Below are 19934 nucleotides of genomic sequence, written 5' to 3'. Positions count from 1 at the left end.
GGCACGAGCTGCGGCGGGAAGCATCGGCGGCAGGCCGGGCAGAGGCGCCTCCCTCCCCAGCGGCCCCAGGCGCCGCACAGCGCGGCCCCCGGCTGCAGCTCCGGCTGGGATTGGAATTGCGGAAGGTAGGCGAAGAACTCTGCAAGCCGCGCACACGCCAGTAGAAGCCGTGCGCCTGTGACGTCAGGGGGCGACTGACCAATGGGGAGGCACTGCCCTTTGGAGACAAACCATTCGACTCGTGGCGTCTGCATCAAGTCTGAAAGCAGACGCGCAACTTTCGCAGAATCCACCTTAAAATCTCTGCCTTAAACTGCACCAGCCCCCAAAAAATCCAAGGGGGGAAAGCAGGCGGGGGGAGAGCAGATTCCCCCCTCCCCCTCTCCTCTCCCATCCCTCCTCCTTCCTCCTCCCTTTGAGTTAACAAGGCCCCGCTCACTATATCTCTTTATATTAAATATATATATATTAGAGAAGAGCGAGGGAGAGGGAGAACCACCTCCACCCCCTCTTTAAATTTTTTTTTTTTTATTTTTTTGCAAGGATCCAAAGAGCTAAGGTGGCTGCAGAGGGGAGAGCGGCGCGAGCCAAGTGGGGGAGGGTGGAGGAAACCCGGGAGAAGGCTTTCTCCAGCCCCCAAAGTTTTGATGATGACCATGACTACGATGGCTGACGGCTTGGAAGGCCAGGACTCGTCCAAATCCGCCTTCATGGAGTTCGGGCAGCAGCAGCAGCAGCAGCAACAGCAGCAGCAGCAGCAGCAGCAGCAGCAACAGCAACAGCCGCCGCCGCCGCCGCCGCCGCAGCCGCACTCGCAGCAGAGCTCCCCGGCCATGGCAGGCGCGCACTACCCTCTGCACTGCCTGCACTCGGCGGCGGCGGCGGCAGCGGCCGGCTCGCACCACCACCACCACCACCAGCACCACCACCACGGCTCGCCCTACGCGTCGGGCGGAGGGAACTCCTACAACCACCGCTCGCTCGCCGCCTACCCCTACATGAGCCACTCGCAGCACAGCCCTTACCTCCAGTCCTACCACAACAGCAGCGCAGCCGCCCAGACGCGAGGGGACGACACAGGTGAGAGGCCGCTGGGGCAGCTCGCTTCTCCCGCCTCCCGACTGCCCCCTACCCCGCCCGCCCCGCTCACTTCCTCGACGCCCGGGCCTCCGCCGGCCCCCTCCCCCAGGCGGCCCCGCGCGCCCTTGGCCGGGCCCCGTGTGCGCCCGCTCGCCTGGCGCCTGCCTGCCGGCCTCTCCCAGCCGGGCCCCTTCCCGCCGCCGCGGACCCTCAGCTTCCTTGCGGCGCGGCGCGGCCCGCCTCGCTCTCCTGCCTCCGACGCACAGTTCGGGCTGAGTCCCCCGCCCGGCGCAGGCTTCGCTCGACGAGTTGGTCCACACTGCGCTCTCCAGCCTACTGGGTCTGTGCGCCCTTTTCTTTGCTCCTTCCCTCCAGCCTGTAACCCACGTTTGACCCGGCTGGGGACATTTCTCGGCCGGAACTGGGGAGCGTGTTTTGCTTCCCAGCCCACGCTGGGCAGGCAGTGGCCTACTTTGCGTGGGGCGCCCCGTGCGCCTCAGTGACTCGGAGGGAAGCTGGCGTGGCCTTCGCTCTGGTTAAACTAGTAACAGTCAGGCTCTTTCCAGTGGGCTTTAAAGTGTTCCTCACCTTCATCCCTGACCGGGCCCCCTATCTAAATTTTCGCTACAGTGTTGGCTGCTCCTTTGTTCGTGGAGGCGAAGCAAAGAACCTCGGGCTGATGGTTCTCAGCACCCGAGGGGGACAAAGTTGCCGTGAGAGGCACAGCCTGCTTGTGGGCTGGTCTGAGCTGTTGGTTGTGTTTTGTTTGAGGATTTGGTCCTCAGGAGAGTCATTTCAAAACATGCCGAGGATGCTTGATGCACTGAGCTTGGAGCTGGTGACATCAAGTCAACTGGCCGCGTAAACACCTGGGTGGCTCAAGCACAGCTTCAGGTACTGTTAAGCCGGGCACAGGGGCCCCGCTCCGCCCGGACAGCTGCCGCCTTGCTGCGCTGCGCACCCCAGAGAGCCTCCGGCACCGCCTCCGCTGCGGCAAAGCGGGCTGTTTGTCTGAGGGCCTCTGGCGCTCCCTTGGCCCAGACGCTGCACATTGTTAGGGCCAGGGACTGGGTCAAGGAGATTACGCAGACGCTGGGAGCACACGGGCAGAGTGGACCAAGAGAGGTCGGGGCATCATAGGGATTTTTCGAGGTAACCCTTATTGGGCTTTGGGGAGACTCGTTGCATGCCAGACCAGGAGCAGGGAGATGGCAGCAGTAGCCTCCTGGGTGACCGCTCCTGTGTATTATTTGCTTGCAGATCAACAAAAAACTACAGTGATTGAAAACGGGGAAATCAGGTTCAATGGAAAAGGGAAAAAGATTCGGAAGCCTCGGACCATTTATTCCAGCCTGCAGCTCCAGGCTTTAAACCATCGCTTTCAGCAGACACAGTATCTGGCCCTTCCAGAGAGAGCCGAACTGGCAGCTTCCTTAGGACTGACACAAACACAGGTAATTCCCGAGAAGCCCAAGTATCCCTGAAATGCTGGTACCGCTTGCAGATCGGGCAGGGACCACATCAGGAGGAATTGTTGGCCTAGTCAACCAAGGATGGAAGGAGCTTAATGACAAATGCCTTTTGCTCCAGTTATGCACTTTCCTGGGACAACACAGTTTGGAATGAATGACCTGGTATTGAATACTGGATTGGATTTACACATCCTCCCAACCCTCGGCGACCCCACCCCAGCCTAGAATCCTTTTGTGACCAAACTCATAATTCAATTGAGTGTTATTCCAGAGCAGAACAACATGAAAGAGAACAAACATTTAGGAGAAAAAGGTGTACAAGCCAGGAGGCAGAATAAGGTTCAACTTTTTTAAGGATCCTTTTGTAGGCCCTGGGAACTAATAAGGTTTTCAACTCATTGACACAGAAAGAAAACTTGTGAAATGAACTAAGAAAAAACAAAGTAGGCATAGGTTCCAATGAGGTTTAGTGAAGGCTCCAAAGTGCAATCTATTTATCCTAGGAGTGTCAAGGAGGGTTTTTCTGAAGATTTCCTTAAGCACAGTGGTTAAGTCATCTGGGTGACAGGCTGATGTGGTCTGAGCTGCCTCCCTGGAGCACAGGACTTGGGTGTAGTGGCAGAGTTGGAGATCAAAGAGAAATGTTACCAAAATTGTAACAGGTGAAGCCACAGTTAAGTACGGTTACTGAAGTTCTCCCATCCTACTAATTTGAAAGCCATAGAAGGCATTTCAGATTTCACAAGAAGGAGCTTAGGTGAGTATATTAGGACCCTGGCCAAAAAGCCAGGCTGCAATCACCTGCAGTTTTTGTTGATTAATTTATCTACATGGAGTAAGTAGGCCTCATCTGATGTAGGTAATCTTCAGCAAGGGGACCTCAGGTTTTATGAGACTGTTGCTGCAGACTGATTGTGTGTTGACTTAAGACAGTTGTTCCTTAAGCTCTTTTTCAATTTAGCCTGTTTTCTCTTTCCATATTGCTATTTATAATATTTGGGGTTTGATATGAAGGGATTCCGGCTATTCAGTGACTTGTATGCCTCTTGAAAAAGTAGATTCTTATGGCTAGGGAATTTTAAAGTTAAAGGAAGCTGCACCATAAAATTTCCTTTTTCAAATAAAGTAGATCTGAAATGTTGGCCTAGATATGCTCCCATCCCAGATTCCCGATTCATGTTTAATTTTCAGAAGCCCTTTGACTTTTAGTTACTATACTAACAATCATGTGATGATCCTTGACCACAGTTTGACTAGGCAACATACAAAATAGAGAATGAAGGAGCTGCAGTCCTTAATCCCTTCAAGGTTATGGGGATATATTTCTGTCTGGAGAAAGATGCTTCATGTATAATCTATGGCATATGCAATATATGCATAGATATATTCAAGGCATTTAGTTATAAATGTACAGGCTTTAATTCCTTCAGTCATTTGCTCCTTGTACCTGTATAGAGATAACAGCTTTTGGGTATCTCTACGCATGTACAGGGAGAAAATGACTATGTAAAATAGGCATTTTACATAGACTAAATTTACATTACTAAATTTTATGTAAAATGACAAGACTTTCAGAGGAGGTGCATTCAATTGAATGGCTTTGATTTGAAAGGGCTCCTTTTAAAAATCCTTCTTTAGGCTTTGGACCTGGTCATCTCATTCAGTTTTTTCTTATTTATACTGTTGTTTTAAACCTACGCTAGCATGCAATTCTAGAATTACAATAACTTTAGGTATCCAGGCAAGATACCTAGTAGGTTAGAGGAAGTGGGAGTGTAAGAGGCTAGAAAGAGGTGGAAGGAGGCGGGGACTTGGCTTGTAGGCGTTGGCGGTGGTTGTTTTTTGTTTTTTTGCTTTTTTGGTATTGCTTCCAAATCCCCAAGTGATGCTAGAGGCACTGGTTTGATGTTTATGGGCCTAATGATTGCTGCATTTCTTGCAGGTGAAGATATGGTTTCAGAACAAACGCTCTAAGTTTAAGAAACTGCTGAAGCAGGGCAGTAATCCTCATGAGAGCGACCCCCTCCAGGGCTCGGCGGCCCTGTCCCCACGCTCGCCAGCGCTGCCTCCAGTCTGGGACGTTTCTGCCTCGGCCAAGGGTGTCAGTATGCCCCCCAACAGCTACATGCCTGGCTATTCTCACTGGTACTCCTCTCCACACCAGGACACGATGCAGAGACCACAGATGATGTGAGTTGTCCAAGGGAACACCCTAGGGAAACGTCTGAACAAGGAAAAGAGGATCCGGGACCTGCTTGTATCTGCGAAAAGGAGCCGAAGGAGCAGGCTTAGGAGAGAGCTCATAAGTGTGGCGAGAAGCCGACTAGGCTCATTCTCTCTCCCTCTCTTTTCTTTTCACTTCTTCCTTTCCTCCATTCCTTCTTTCTTTCCTTTTCCTTTCTACCTTTCTTTTCTTTTTGCCTTTTCACCTTTTTTCTCATTTACCTTCTCTCTTGAGCAACGTCAGTAATTGATCTTGCATCTCAGAGAGAGAGAAAGAGCATGTGTGAGAGAGAAACTGGTTTCTATGCCAGCACTCCTGAAACCCCTTACTGTAAGGATATTTTCTCTTACCCCTTGGGATCCAGGCTCTGAGTCTCTTCTTCTCTTTGGGAGTATCCATCAAAATGACTTTTTTTAAAAACAGATTTTCCCCCAACCAGAAGAATCTGCACAAACATGGCAGCGTTTTTACTTGTTTAATGAGTTTAAGACATTACATGGTGAAAGAGAAGCATTTTGGACTCTTGCATTTTTATTTACCATTCCCAGACTGACAAGAAAAAGAAAAATCCTCACATAACAGCCCTTCTCTAAAGAAAAAGGAAAAAGTGGCTGTAAGATTAGAACATTGCTACAAAGGGAATGCTGCATGTTTTATCAAAATGCAATGACCAGGAATGATGGTTGATTAAAAAAAAAACAACAACAAAAACCACTCTTTCCCCACCCCAACCCCCCAAACCCTGAACTGGAATCAGGAAAGACGGAGGAAACAATCAAAATCGCCATTCTATTGCTTTGACACCTTTACTAGGTGAATTGGTGGCATTCACAAAGCTAATAGGGACGTTTATATCAAGAAACATTTCTGTATATATTGTTCAATTTTAGTTGTACATATACTTTGTATGTTTTTGTCTTCTTTCATATATGGAGTAAAAGCCACAAAACGCTAAGAGTGTCTTGTATATTTCTCTCTCTGTGTGTCTCTGTCCCTCTCTTTGCTCCCTCCTCCCTCACTTCCCTTCCCCCCATTAAATTTTCTATCACCCTTAAAAAATTCCTGTTTCCTAATATGGGAAGTCATATATATATATGAACATCAAGTGCCTGCAAAGATGTCAGTTTGCACTGCTAGCCTTTGTCTTAGGTACTTTAACATTATCCATGGATGTTCTTTCAGCTTTCTTTACATATTATGTTTTTATTGTAATTTCTACACATTTATCTACGTTTTAAACATTAAAATGACCTATCCTCAAGTTAACTTCTAGACATCACAGTAGTTTCTAGTGCTGAAACTGAGTATTCTCCTTTCCCTTTTCCCAGCCAAAATAATACAGCCATATTTGTCTTTGGATGCAGTTTTTTAAAATATAGGAAAGAAAAAAATAGAGAGTAGAGTGCACAATTATGCCTACTTAATGTTTAAAACCCATTGCTAGCTAGCTAGGTAGGAAAATGCACCATCCTGGATGAAATACATCCTTCCGATCTTGGGGAAAGCACAGAAATAATGAAAATGAAAAGTCCTTTCGTCATATAAGCAGGAAGCCCCATACTGCGAGAATTAATGGCTACAGACCTGGGCATCCTTCAAATTATGAACCTTGAAACCACTGAGCCATTTATCAGAAGTCAATAGAGATACTCAGAGTGCTCCATATAATGACAGCGACATACAGTCGTGCAAAAGGACAGTCACTATAATTAGACACAAAGCAAAGACTACTTACCAATATACCCGTTCCTTTTTTTGTTGAGCAACTTCCACGCTCAGTCAGTCTTCAGAATGGTTTAAAACCGATCAGTCTTGTCATTTTCTAGCATTCGCATTGTTACATTAGGAAAAATGTTTTCTTTTCTTTTTTCCCCCTTCCTACTGTGAAACTTTGGGTTCGTAGCTCCCCAGGATCAATTCTGAACAAAGCCTCCAGCTGCAGTGCCATCCAATTTGAAGCAGACATTGGGGACAATTTAAGGTTTTTATCCACAAGAAGGTTTTTTTCCATTCTCTTAAATGCAGCCATAATTAGAGTAATTTTTCATGTAGCCCGCTGATTACAGCGTTTTTACCGTCAAAGATAATTACCTGTAATTTTCTTCCACTTTTAATACTAAAAAGCCATCTTTATTTAGATTCAGGAACAGGAAAGGCGAAACAAAAGAGGGAAATTATTCTGTTATTCATACACAAATTGCAGAGACGTAGGACCTAAAATTGAAAATTAACCAAAATTATAATGCTGAAAAGAATGGAAGAGGCTGCAGAAGTACAGCTGGTAGTGGGGCTTTGCTGAATTATTCAAATTATGTTAGGGAGAATGCTACCATACATCGAAACCAACACTAATTTTTCTTAAAAAAAAATTCACCAGATACATGCCAAACCACTATGAGTGCATAACATTCTGAAACCCGGCAAATGCATGTTGACATATTCGAGGTGTTGTCATGATGCATTTGTATCTATTTCTTTATCTCTTAACAGGAGTTTAATTAAACAAGAAATTCTGCCAAGTAGTCCCCCCTCAGACTGCCCTTGGAACTGGGCTTTCTCTGGATCCTCTGAACCTTAAGGGTTAATGTTTTCACTCTTTAGAATGTATTGACCCTGTGGTAAGTGGATTCCCGAGGGAGGGATTGGTAGGAGGGGCGTGGGCGAAAGGCATCGCCCAGTGGTGGTGCCTACTACGCCTCCCCACGTTCGAACTTCTCCAGAGGTTGCAGAGTTCGAGTTGTGGAGCCTAGTTCTGACCGTATTTCCTATTTAAAAAGAGATAAAGTGGGGGAGAGAGAGAACAATAGCTGGGGGTGGGGTAGAGGAGGGAGGGGATGAAGGGAACGATTTCTCTTTGGCACCAATAAACATCTCATTATCTTTTGACACAACTTAGTCAAAAGGTTTCTGCCGCCGGAGAAAGGCCTTTTCGCACTGGGATGGAAAGCCAAAGATTTCTTAGGCACTTAACATCTCTAGTTGCTTACAATGTCTACAGGGTCAGGAAACAGAGTCATCTATAGAACAGTACCGCTTCTTGCTGGAGACTTCCTTGGTGCGTCCCTAAATCTGGGTTTTCTAGCTCCCTAGCTCGGTTCTGCGTCTCAGCCAATCATGCCCCTCCAACCCCAAGGTCGCAGCGTTTGTGCTCGGGGGGCAGTAACTCCAAGATCCGCATAGCCTCCCCCCACCCCCACCGCCCCAACACACCAGCTTGAGGCAAAGACCCTGAAAAGCAGCCTTGAAGGGGTTCAGAGGCCAGTTATTCCGGAAACCTTCCCCCAAGTGGAGGAAAGATGTCGAAGGGGCTACACCGTCCAGAGATTCATCAGACTACACCTGCCTTTGCAAATGTCCGCATACCTGTGGTTCTAAAGGAGCCCCGTCGCGAGCTCCGTTTGATATCTTGTCGCCTCAAAATCTAAAATCATGGCCACGTGTAAAGACCTCTCTGGATTTACCCAGGATTAGCTGTGAATAATAATTTTCAAATAGATTTTAGCTTGGAATCTCCAGCCGAGTATCTCCACACTTTATAGAAACATGGTACTTTTCGCAGGCTCCAGTCACAAGCTGCACCAAATGCATCAACAACATAGAAAACAAGAAAGACAAATCGAATACTTAAGGAACCCATTCTCACTCGAATCCTTTCACTCAACAGAACAACAACCCTTTTTACTGTTAAAGGGGATAAAAGGTCAGCATAGAGAAATCTATAAAGCAAAGTTGTAGCCCATGATAAATTACAATGGCAACATGTATCTTGGAAAGTGTGAGAAGAGAAATAATAACTGTTCCTTGAAGTATGCAAGAAATAAAAACTTACCCTCAGTGAATATCTCTTAAGCAATGATCAGGGTCTAGAAATCTATACTGAACCGAAGCACAGGAGAATATTTTTCTGAGTCTCAGGGCAGAAGCTCTTTCTCTATATTCTTGGTTGAGTGAGCACATCCAGGTGTGAAATTGTTTGCACACCCCAGCACCTCTTATATTGCCAGCAAAATTAGCTGTTATTACTGTCACTGTTTAGTGATGGTTAGCGTGGTACAAAAAAAAAAAAAAAAAAAAAAAACTGCTGTAATCAAGACCTGGCGCATCTTTGCAAATTACAGATAATTGTAAACGTCCAGATTATGATAATAGCATCCTAATCCAGCCTGCAATATAATTATTACAGAGTGTTACATCTGAAACTGTCCAGTAGGGCTAATTCAGCCATTATTTAGACCCTATTTTTGCACTGCAAATGGGTTGCTGAGCTGAAAATGTACGATTGTAATTTCACAGGGCACTCAATGAGTAATGGTATAGGAAGAGGAAAATACAAAAGTGAAATGTGAACAGTAGCGATCAAATCAAACCCTGAAGGACAAAAGACTGTTTGATTCATATGGAAAAAGAAGAGCGAGAATTAAGAAAATAGCAAATCAGTGGTCTGAAGCATATCATGTCCAAATCTTCAATAGTGCAGGGCTGATGTGTTTGCAAGGGCTGCTGCATCTGCTGCTTGTCTGGAGTCTAAAATAATTTTTCTTTTTCTTTTTTTTTTCCAACCCCCTGTCTTTTTTCCCCCTTCTCTCTCCAGAACATTTTCCTATTTTAAAAAGGTGTCCCTCCCCCAAAGCAAAGAACATTTGTCAGTTTCACCATTGTTTCCACAAAATCGCCTCAGAGTGTGCCTGTCACTTGTTTATGAACATTTTCTTAAATGAATTTGCTGTCTCTCTTGTTATCCAAGCAAAATGCCCTTGGGCACTTGTGTTTCTGCCCTCCGACTTCATTCTCTTTCAGCAGGAACTAAGTCATAGAATCCTAAAGGATGTTAGCAGAAAATGTATTAATTGCTGCTAATTAAATATAGCCAGCTGGGAAGCTGTCTTCTCCAGTTGGCTTGGCTGGCTATTGGTTTTAATCCTATCATTAACTTTTATTAATTAACACTCCCCCCCCCCCCCACACACATATAAACCAGTCCAGCTGCTTCTTTTGCTACCTGTCGCCAATGTGCTAAAATTAGCAAGGTCAATCTTATTAAAATATAGGAGGACCAAAGAAGGAGGGAGTTAGAGCAAGAGAGGGAGAGTTAGAGCAAGAGAGGCTGGAGAGAGGCTGGGGGATTATGCTGGTCCAAGAGTCAAAGAGCTCTAGGGGTTCAAGCTGTTTCTTCCAGGAGGATGAACCCTGCCCTGGTGGAGGGTTCTGGAGTCTAGTTCTGGTTCCTGGTGGGGACCTCCTAGTCAAAGATACCTAAAGCCCATTTATCCCCAGGAGCTCAATTTTCCCACCATGAATACAGAGAATTTCCTAGGCATCTTTTCTAGCCTCTGGGCCAATGTGTGTCGACTCTCCCTCCTCCCACCACTTCACAGACCCGGGAGCTGCCCAACCAGGGCCACCCTGCAGGGTGGCAAGCAGGCTTCCTAGCTCTTGTGAATTTAAGGGCAATAATGAAATGTCCCCTGTTTAGTGACCCCTGTTTATAGATGAAAGTTGAGTCCATATCCTGCTCTTCCTCCGCCCCTCTTCCCTGACCTTGCAAATGGCAAGTGGCGGAAATAGTCCTGGATGACAATAAGCTTCCATTGGCAGGTTTCTGTCTTCTTGGTTAGTGGAAAAAAAAAAAAAAAAAAAAAGCCTTTAAAATAAATCATAGCTTGGGAACTGTTTACCACCCTTCACCCTCACCCACTTCTTAAAAAAAAAAAACAAAAACAAAAAAAACACTAGACTGTACGGTGAAGATCCTGCAGAGAATCCTTACCAAAGCTAGGAGAGAGGGAGGGTATGTGTGTAGAATGATGTTATAAAGCCGTTTTTTTTCCTTCCTGTGGTGAAAGGTCGTAATGTGTGGTATTTCACGGTTTTATATAAATCTTGGTTTAGGATGTGGAACAGACTCAATAATACATGTACTTTTGGCAAAGAGACTCCTTCGGATCCCATAAATCAGAAGTAAATAAGAAGTCCAAGTGAACAAAAGAGCAGGAACATTTAATTGATGCAAAACAGGACTCTCATCTGCTTTAAAGAGAGGTTCATGTAAATTCTCTCAGTTCCTATCTTTACGGTTAGAGCCCGACCTATAAAACAGGTTATTACATTACAGCCGGCAGCCTCGGATGATTGAAAGGAAAGGCTCCCCACCCCCAACACACACACACACACACACACACACACACACACACACACACACACACACACACGCAATAGATACAATGTATACTTTCTGCCCTGAGGAATCTAAAGCCTGTCAGACGCAACAGAAAACGCTGGGGGTGGAGGGGGGGGAAGAGACAGGGCTGCGTAGAAAATATTTAACCAGTCCCACATGTGTCACCGCTATTTGGGCTATTTTTAAGGCCCAGAGTTCGCTGCGACTGGGCTGAGGTTGAAAAAAAACCAAGCACTGTGTGCAAAGACCGCGGGCAACCTGGGAGCGCGAGCCGAGGCCGAGAGCAAGCCGCAGCGCCCCCTCCCCAAGCTCTGGAGCGGCGGGAGCCTCCAGCGGCTACTGTGGGAGGGGGTGCTTAAGGGTGGAGGAGCTGGGTGACCGCAGGCGGATCCGCCGGCGTGGCGAGCTTCCCAGAGGTGCCCTAGGGCGTCTGCCCTCTGGGTGTGCCTCCGGGAGGGCTAGAGAGCTCTAGGTTGGCAAGATCCCAGTGACCAGTGGGAGGCGCGCGATCCAAGGGGTTGCAGGGATGGGGCGGAGAGGAGGGGCGGTTGGGTAGCCTAAAGGTCCCTCTCCCAGAATACAAGGAAGCGCTAAGAAGGAGGATGTGGGGGCAGTGTTCCAGCAGGCATCCCAGGCTCTTCGGGCTGGAGAGCTCAGGAGACTGAGCGGTGTCAAGGCTGGAGTGAGCTACAGGGTGCGCTGGGAGGAGGTGAGCGCAGCCTGGCTTTGGCGCGCTGTGGGTGACTCCCAGGACGGCGCGGCCAGGACGCCGCGAGCCGTGGGGCGTCCGGTGGGATCAAAGGAACCAGAGAAGGCCAGCCGACGCGTCTGGGATTGTGGGATAAGGGGCGGGAGAGAGGAGATTGACATGGGCGGGGAGATCCTGGCCTGGCCGGTGTCACCGGAGGGGGTTGTGTGCGCTTGTGTCTTTGTGCGGATCAACGCTCTCCGGCCTGAGGCCGTGCCCTGGGTGGATCCGAGTGTGAGTGGACAGGCTCCCGGGTGGGTGCCCCGACGGGAGGGAGAGCGAGCGAGCGAGATCAAGGGCAGCGAGGTCTGCGGGTTCCTCTGTGTGTGTGTCTCAGGCCCTGTGGCTCAGCACTGGAGCCGCCTGGCACCCACAGGAATGCGGCTTCTCTCGGATCCCCAGGCCGCCCCTTGTCCCACAAGGAGGTGGCCGCCAGGAAAAAGGGGGGGAAAAGGGCAGAAATCCGCCTAGCTCAACCCGAGCCTCAAACAAAGGCCAATTTATCTGATCTCTTACGGGAGGGCCCAGGAGGTGGTCTGGGCACCGAGGAATCGCGCTGGCCCTGACCGCATGCCCCAGCTTTCCTGGGGTTTGTGAGGAGCTCTGAAGGTGGGGGTGAGGTGTTGTAAGTAAGGGGTGGGGAGTATGAAGACGCCCACTGAAAAGAGCATTAATCTTAGAAAGGACTTGATTCGTCTTGGGAGCACTAGACTGAGAGCTAGGCAAGTGGAAACCAGAAGGGGCAGGCAGAGGGGTCACCCAGTGCGATGTGAAGAGTGGGGCCGGCTGGTCCGGGAATATGCTGGGGAGTGGAGCACGTTTATATTCGACGTAGGAAAAACAATGGAGAGGAAGAGAAGGTGGAAGGGAGGGCGAGGGAGAGAAACATCACATAGATATTTTTAGACTTTGCTGAAGATCTGTTATTTTTACATCCTTGGGCGCGGGACTGCAGGGAGTTAAATTCCCCTGAGAGAATCCCCATGGTGCCAGGGAAAGCCCGCTGCAGACTGGTTTACCAGAATATTTTTGTCCACGGCTCCCAGACCAAGCTAAAAAATAAAAACCGCACGAGAGAAGAGGCCTTTGCGAGTGGAAGAAGTGAGGTTAGCACAAGGGAAGGAATCTTGAAACCAAGTCTGTGTCCGCGCGGCGTTGGTCTGGGCCACCTCGCAATGGGGCTTTAGTGATCTTAACGACAAGTAGCCTCAAAGCTAGGGTGGAGGAGTGGTCATTTAAAAAGAGCTTCCCTCTTTCTCTAGAAGAATCTGAACCCTCCCTTCCCTCAGCTCGGCAGCGCCCGGTGAATAGGGATGAGGAAGGGATCCCCCTTCTTTTCCACCAGTAATGGGGCTGGGGAGATGATAAGGACAGCTGGAAAAATATCTGCCCTCTTTGTGTGCACAAAGGAAAACAGTATGTTCCAAGCACATTCTTGCCACTCACAGGCAGCCAGTAGGTGAGAAATATCGGAGGTGTGCAGTGGGTGCGCCCTTACCCCCAACCTTCCCAAACACGCACCCCTTGGCAGGGATAGGCGTCCGCGCAGGGGAAAGCCAGGCGCTGGCACACCGCGGGCGCGAGTTTCTCCCAGTCGGAGTCGCCAGAAATAAAGCGCTAGCTCTCGGTGTAATGGAAACTCCCGAAATCCTTACAAGCAAAGAAAGAAAAGCAGGAAGTGGATATCTTCATCTCTTCCCGAATCCCCCTATTCTGTGTGAACGCAGAAAACAAAATGGGGCACCCTTTGGCTTCCCGCCCCCCCGGCCCCCGCAAACCTTCCTATTGCCCCCTCTTCCCTGAACCCAGTGCTCATTCCGAGAAAGTACGGCTGGAGCGGATTGGGGAGACGGAAATATTGAGTCGCGGCCGCTGGGGGTGCGGGAGGAGGGGTCCACAGGCCAGGCTGCCGGGCGTAGTTCTGCCTCGGAGCCAGGCTGCGGGGTATGTCTAAAGAGCGGTCAAAATACTGATTCCTCCAAGAAGCAAGCTGTTCCACACTGGCGGGCCTGGTAACTCTTCTAGAAAAAAAGGAAAGGAGAAAAGAACGAAAAAAATAAAACAGGTGGAAGGAAGGTAGGGAGAGAAGAGGAGGAGGAGGCAGGCAGAGAGACAGAGAGAAAATGTGAGAGAGAGAGAGAGAGAGAGGAGAGAGAGAGAGAAACATGCAGGTAAGGTAAATTCCCCTCAGGGCACATAGCGTGCCTTTTCAGGTCTAGTCTCCCAACCCTGGAAGAGCCTTCTGAGAAATCCTCAGTGACAGGATATAATTTTTTATGCTCTCATCTACCCCCACTTTAAGAAGGCTCTTTTGTCACATTTATTGCTGCTGACTTCCTAGCTGTAAAATATTTCGCATGCATCTTGTAATTTCCAACGCCGCATTTTCCTTCGTATCCTAAGGAAATAGAGTCCGGCCCACTGAAGGACGGCCAGACAGAAAGACACCTACAATTCAGGCCTGGGTCTTTAGACGCAGTGCGTAGCTCTCTGGTCATGCTGTTGATATCTACATGCAGGAGTGCAAGAAGAAGGAAGGGACACAGGGCACAGCTGCAAAGTCCTTCCTCTCTGTCCCAAAGAAGGCTTCCCAAAGGAGAAAACCCTCTTAAACAGATTCTATTTTGCATCATTTAGAACCTGTTTTGCCACTGTTTTATGTAAAAGCAAAACAGAGGAAGCTCCTTCCTGAAAAAAGGAAGGAGGGAAGGGAAATATTAAGAGTATTATCTCACACAAAATGAAATCAATACGGCGCCACAATGCTTTCATTCCTTCCTTTCCCCAACCCTGAAGTTCCCTCTTCACAATATCTGCAATGTTTTCATCTCTCGAAAAGAGCTGATACATTTATAATCATACTCCAAAGAGTCCAAGGTTCTATCACTTGCCATGCTCCAAACATTTTAGATTTTTTAAAAATGTAATAGGTGTGAGGAGAGATTTCTTTTTCTTTTCATTTTCTCATCTCTGGAAACTCCCTTTGAAGGGTAATTTGTCTAATTGCTCTGGCACTACACAGAGGCTGATGGGTGGGGGCGCTTCTCCAAGATAATTGCTTTGAGCTTAGAATTCAGAGGAGTTATTGAGGGATTTCTGTTGCCTTCTAACTCACATACAGGGTGAGAGGGATGTATTTTTATTTCAGCATTACTTTCTACCTGAAACAATTACATGAGATATGGCAGTACTATATACACGCCATATATATATTATATATATATATATATGCACACACACACACAAAGTATAGCATTGAACATATATACATATACAGTCTGCATGCATGCAGCCCCGACTTCTGTTTTCTTTTTTGCTTTGTTGGATCTCTGCAGAGCTTGTCTTTCTTTAGTTGCCTTCAATAAAACTTCACTAGCCAGTTATCAGAGGGGCAGAATGAAGTATTTTTCAGAAACATTCCGCTTTTCATGGTCGAAATAATTTTATTTATCCAGAATATACAGTTTAATTCCTCTATCTACACTTATTTACATGGCTAAAATAACATTGAAAAAAGTCTTTTGAAAAGTTGAGGTCATAGATTTCAAGGCACCATTGAAAGTGTCCACAGTTGCGCAAAAAAAGTCCTCTGTAAAAAAAGGGGGGGGGGTCTTTTGAAATGCAATAACTTACATGCAAAAAAAAAAAAAGCTTTACACATGAATCTTTTTGTTTCAGTTTTCCGAACTTCCCCATATGAATTCCTTTATGATTTTCTGGAACAGCAAAACACAGTAGTCCCAAAAAAGAGAGTAAGAGAGAGCAGCCCATCTAATAGAGTGTCCCGGAGGCCAGCGCCAGCGGGTGCTGTAAGGAGCCGGGCGGCGGCAGGTGGGAATTGATTGAGCTGGCTGCACTTGTGTACCAGGATGCAGAGTTCTCCAGGTAGCTGGACGCTGGGGACTGGTTGGAGGTCGGAGGGTGGGCATGAGGGTGGTGGCTGAGCGAGCGGGACGAGCCCTGGGGCTCCCATACCGCTGGAGACTGGGGCGAGTTACACGCCATTGGGTCGCTGGAGCTGGGACTGTGCTCCGGGGGCATCTCCCCGTTTTTCATGATCTTCTTGATCTTGGATCTTTTGTTCTGAAACCAGATTTTCACCTGAGTTGGGGAACAAAGGCACACGTTACCGGGACACTCAGAGGTCGCCCGCGCCTTCCCCGGGGCGGCGACTGGAGGCATCTTCGGGCCTCTGGGCGGCCCAGCCCTGCCTGGCGTCTCCCCGCCGCTTGCGGCCTACCGCCAAGAAGCTATGCCTGAGGCAAACCATGGAGCTCTGGCCCCAGAGGGCGCCCTGGCCGGCTCGGTGCGCCCCGGCCCAGCGAGGCCACGACCCCAAGGCTTGTCTTTTGTTTGGCCTGGGGGTGGGGGACGCGAGCGCGGCGGGTGTGCGCCCGATCGTCCGCGGCGGCGGCGCCCCCCGTGTAAGCCTGTGCAGGACGCGCGGAACGAGGCGAAGGTCTCCAAAACAATCGCGGGAGCCTGGCAGGGAAGGGGCGTAGGGCGGGCTACGCGCGCCCGTGGTGAGAAAAAGGAGCGAGCTCCCAACCTCCCGTCCTACTCCCTTGACTCCCTCTGCAGCTCAGAGAGGCCAGAATCTGACTGCAGCTCTTGGCGGCGACTCGAACATTCTTTATGCTTCCGTAGGCCCCAGCTGGGTTGGAGGAGTAAAGGGAATGGGACAATCCAGGAAGACTTCCCACGTACAATAGCGCCCCCCACCTCGCGACCCTCCGGCGGCCGTGGCCTGAAGCTCCCGTAGGCTCAGGGCACGACCCTTCAGTTTCTCCGCTCCAGGCGACGTTCTCAGCCTTTTCTTAGCCTGAGACCACCGCGAGGACACCAGGCCCTGCTCACCCCGAGGAGGCTCTCCATTGTTAAGAAAACCAGATAGCTTCTCTAGACTGCCAAGGCCGCCCTAGAAATAACCCTCCGCTTGCTTTCAACCCGCGAAATTGGCCCCAGAGGTCCGGAGGCCCGCTGCGGGGTGGGGGCGGGGGGCGCGGTTAGTGCGAGGTATCTCCAGACCGCTGATGAATCCCATTCCCACCGTCTCAAGGCCTGACTCACCGAGGGAAAAGCATAGGGGCTGGTGTCTTTGGGTCTGTTAGTTTCTCACGGGTACTGTCGAAACAGCTCCAGTCCCATCACGACTGAACCGCGCGACCCAACCAGACGTGCAGCTCAGGCAGGTCTAGTGCATGGCAGCGGCGTATTTACCTGTGTTTGTGTCAATCCCAGCGAGGCGGCCAGCTCGGCGCGTTCCGGCAAGGCGAGGTACTGAGTCTTCTGAAACCTTCTCTGTAATGCGGCCAGCTGAAAGCTGGAATAAATAGTCCTGGGTTTACGAACTTTCTTTGGTTTGCCATTCACCATTCTCACCTCGGGCTCGGCCACTTCTTTCTCTAAATAATCAAAACAGACTCAGTTAAAGCTTGTCACCAGACAATGCCCCTTTTGCGGAAGGGCCTCAAATAGAGTCCTAGAGTTTCTTACCACTTAGTCTTCATTCTTTGCCCATATCACCACCACCTTTGCTTTTCAAGACCGCGATAAATATGCTCCTCCCCCAAATATGGAAAAGCAGGATAGCCTCTGATTAATTCCTACTCTGTTCATTCAGATAGTTTGTGCAAAGCCCTTCCTACAACACAGCTTTCTCCTTGGCATCTGGGATTCAGCTCTTGCGGTGGTTCCTTCTCCTGGACTTGTTTTTATGCCCACCCTGTGCTCCCCCGCGTTTCCGCCCCTCCCCAGGCTTCAAGAACACCAGCCCCTCCCCAGGCTTCAAGGAGGTGGCCCTGGGCCGTGACCCCGCTTCTGTCGGCGTCTGTTCGGGCGCCCGCAGAAGCCAGACGCTTGGGCAGGGAAGACGCTAACCGAGGTCTCCAAAGTTCAAAGACCCACAAGCAAACTATGCTCCTTCACTTCAGCAGCAAGCGGTCGAGGCCGCCGCAGACAGAGGGTCGATTATGCAGCCCCCATAATCTCGCTGCAGATCTGCGAGGGCACAGATGTGTCTGGTTTCTTTTACAAATAGACTTAATGTGTTCTTGGCAAAAAAAAAAAAAAAATCTTCCACTTATGCACGAAATACAGAGAGAGCGAAAGAAACGAAGACACCTCAACCCGGGGCTCTCTTTTAAAGTTCAGCAAGAGTCACACATTGAGAAGGAACCGGTGGTGGGATGTTTTCGTAGGAAAGGGGCGGCAGGTCAGGACGAGATTCTCACTGTCATGAGTATGGGTTTGGGCGGGAGGGGGAGGGATTGCCAAACGCGTGTTGTACAAACGTGCCCTGGGGCTATAACTCCCCTTCCTCAAAACTACCACCCCTCTGGAACTGACGGAGAACCTCTCCAGGGTGTGTGTGTGTGTGTGTGTGTGTCAAGTTCCAGGGAGAAGTGTGGAGGATGAGGGCTGTGGTCTCAATTCTACCAGAGTAGGGGATGCTAATATTAGCAGGATTATTAATGTGCTGGTGGGAGGAGATCAAACCTCACCAATAAAACCTCTCCGCCGAGCCTCATGCCCCTCTCTTACCGCCCAAGCTCACTAACCCTCTTAAACTCTCTAAGTAAGTTTCAAAGTGGACGAAAAAGGAGGACGGAAAGACAAATTGTGGGCGCCTATGGAGACAGAAAAAAAAAATCTATCCTACAACGTGACCCCTCAGCAACCCTCCTCCACCTTTAAATGGCTTTTTGTTTTTGGAAATGCCTGGATAAACCGCAAAACTCTCGGCGCGCTCTTCTCTGGCTGGCTACAACTCCTTAACCCCCCACCCCCACCCAGCGTGCTCAGGGCACCCGCACCGTGCTAGCTTGTGGCGGCTCTCAAACTAATCCTGACTGAGTCTTTGAGGCAGCTTTCTATTCCCACTCGCACCAACCCAGCACGCTTACCAAAATTCCCAACAACTAACCTCCTCTTTATTACGCAAACGCCAGGAGCTGCTTGATTCTTTCTTCTCTCCACCCCTATCCCCTTTCCAGCCTAGCCGGCTTCCTGGCCGGGCAAGCTGGGAATTCAGCGACTGAAGGGCCTTGGAAGGTGCCGGAGGGGAGAGACGCTAGTTCGAACCTCCACAGGGCTCTCCTACTAAAAATCCCCAAAATGCTGGCCCGAGAAACTCTCTTTGTCGGAGAGTCTGAGTCCTACTCCCTTAAAGCCGCGTGCGCCCCCACTGCCGTGAACCGCTGTGGCCCCCAATCTACCACCCCATCTCGCGCCCCCAGCGTCCTAGTCGCCCTGTATCTGCCATGTACCTGGCTGGTTGGTGGCGCTTGGCACGCGGTTGTAGGCGCCGCCGTACTGGTGGTAGGAGCTAGCGTAGCTATAGTCGGCATAAGCTTTGGCTGGGTAGCTCCCGGCGGAGCCGTTCACGCTGTGATACTGATACTGGTAGGGGTTGAGCGCTTTGCCATAGGAAGCCGAGGTAGGAGAGCAGTAGCCGTGCGGGGCTCCCCCCGTAGGGCTGTAGTAGTCAGAATCGGTAGCTGAAGACTCGGGCAAAGTTGGCGATTCCTGAGACGGATGGTGCATAGCTGCGGACGTCTGGAACGGAGCTTGGAAGTCGCCGGATCGGATGCTGGGGACCCTTCTGTCAAACACTCCTGTCATCGCTCACGGGCGGCGGCAGCGGCTGTCCTTGCTGTTGTGGCGGCGGCAGCTGCCCGAGTTGGCTGTGGGGCTGCTCTGGTCTAAGCAGACATGGCTGTGGGAGCGAGGGAGGAGGAGGAAGAGGAGGAGGAGAGAAGGAGGAGGCGGCGGCCGCGGCGAGGAGGAGGCTGGGAGTCGTGAAGTCTCTGTCTCCGGCCGGCTGACTGCTGGCTGAGGCGCAGCACAGCCTTGGTTAAATCCTTAATTGCGCGCTTACGCACAGCGGGGTGGATCTGGTTCTATTGGCCAGGGCCTCGGGAGCAGCAGTAACACCCTAACTCGTCCAACTAGTTTTAGCACAACAAAGCATTGCTTAAAAAGGGGGTGGGGGGTACGGAGGGGGTGTGTGTGTTTGTGTGTGTGCGCGCCCGCGTGCTTGTATGTGTTTTTGCTTGTTGTGGAGTGGGGAGGGGGTCTTAGTCTATCTGTTTTTAGTAAATTCCAAAGACATCGCAGAAGCCACAGCACAAGGCTCTGTGATGTCTGGGGACAATGTGTTCCAATCAGAAGCCTCAAAAGTGCACATGTTTTGGGAATGAGGTGGGCGACCATCTTTCCTTGCTCCCCACT

General features: G+C 49.8%; 2 protein-coding genes and 1 long non-coding RNA gene across 4 annotated transcripts in view; 1 reads left to right on the top strand and 2 right to left on the bottom strand.

The window, feature by feature from the left end:
• LOC129041315 (uncharacterized) overlaps positions 1-8746 on the bottom strand; it is a 51220-nt gene extending 42474 nt beyond the window's left edge. Inside the window, exon 1 of one of the 2 annotated variants that reach the window (XR_010126943.1) lies at positions 8606-8746. This is a non-coding gene — a long non-coding RNA (uncharacterized LOC129041315). Of the gene's footprint in view, positions 1-6511; positions 6665-8605 lie in introns of those variants that run through there. The other variant, XR_008503832.2, reaches the window with a different exon arrangement.
• On the top strand, positions 233-5729 carry DLX6 (distal-less homeobox 6). The gene is made up of 3 exons (XM_054496793.1): positions 233-1080; positions 2341-2534; positions 4495-5729. The coding sequence occupies exons 1-3, from the start codon at positions 648-650 to the stop codon at positions 4744-4746; spliced, it is 879 nt and encodes a 292-aa protein (XP_054352768.1). The 5' UTR covers positions 233-647; the 3' UTR covers positions 4747-5729.
• A 6253-nt stretch (positions 8747-14999) lies between the features above and the next one.
• DLX5 (distal-less homeobox 5) lies at positions 15000-19533 on the bottom strand. Its single transcript, XM_054496926.2, has 3 exons — positions 18971-19533; positions 16923-17107; positions 15000-15803 (listed from the first exon to the last, which is right to left on the bottom strand). Exons 1-3 carry the CDS (start codon positions 19323-19325, stop codon positions 15474-15476), a joined length of 870 nt encoding a protein of 289 aa, XP_054352901.1. The 5' UTR covers positions 19326-19533; the 3' UTR covers positions 15000-15473.
• Between the last annotated feature and the right edge of the window lie 401 nt (positions 19534-19934).

This window comes from Pongo pygmaeus, chromosome 6 (assembly GCF_028885625.2).
Source record: "Pongo pygmaeus isolate AG05252 chromosome 6, NHGRI_mPonPyg2-v2.0_pri, whole genome shotgun sequence".
Taxonomy (NCBI): domain Eukaryota; kingdom Metazoa; phylum Chordata; class Mammalia; order Primates; family Hominidae; genus Pongo; species Pongo pygmaeus.
Note: the sequence above shows the minus strand (reverse complement) of the source record. Positions and strands in the feature narration are given on the sequence as shown.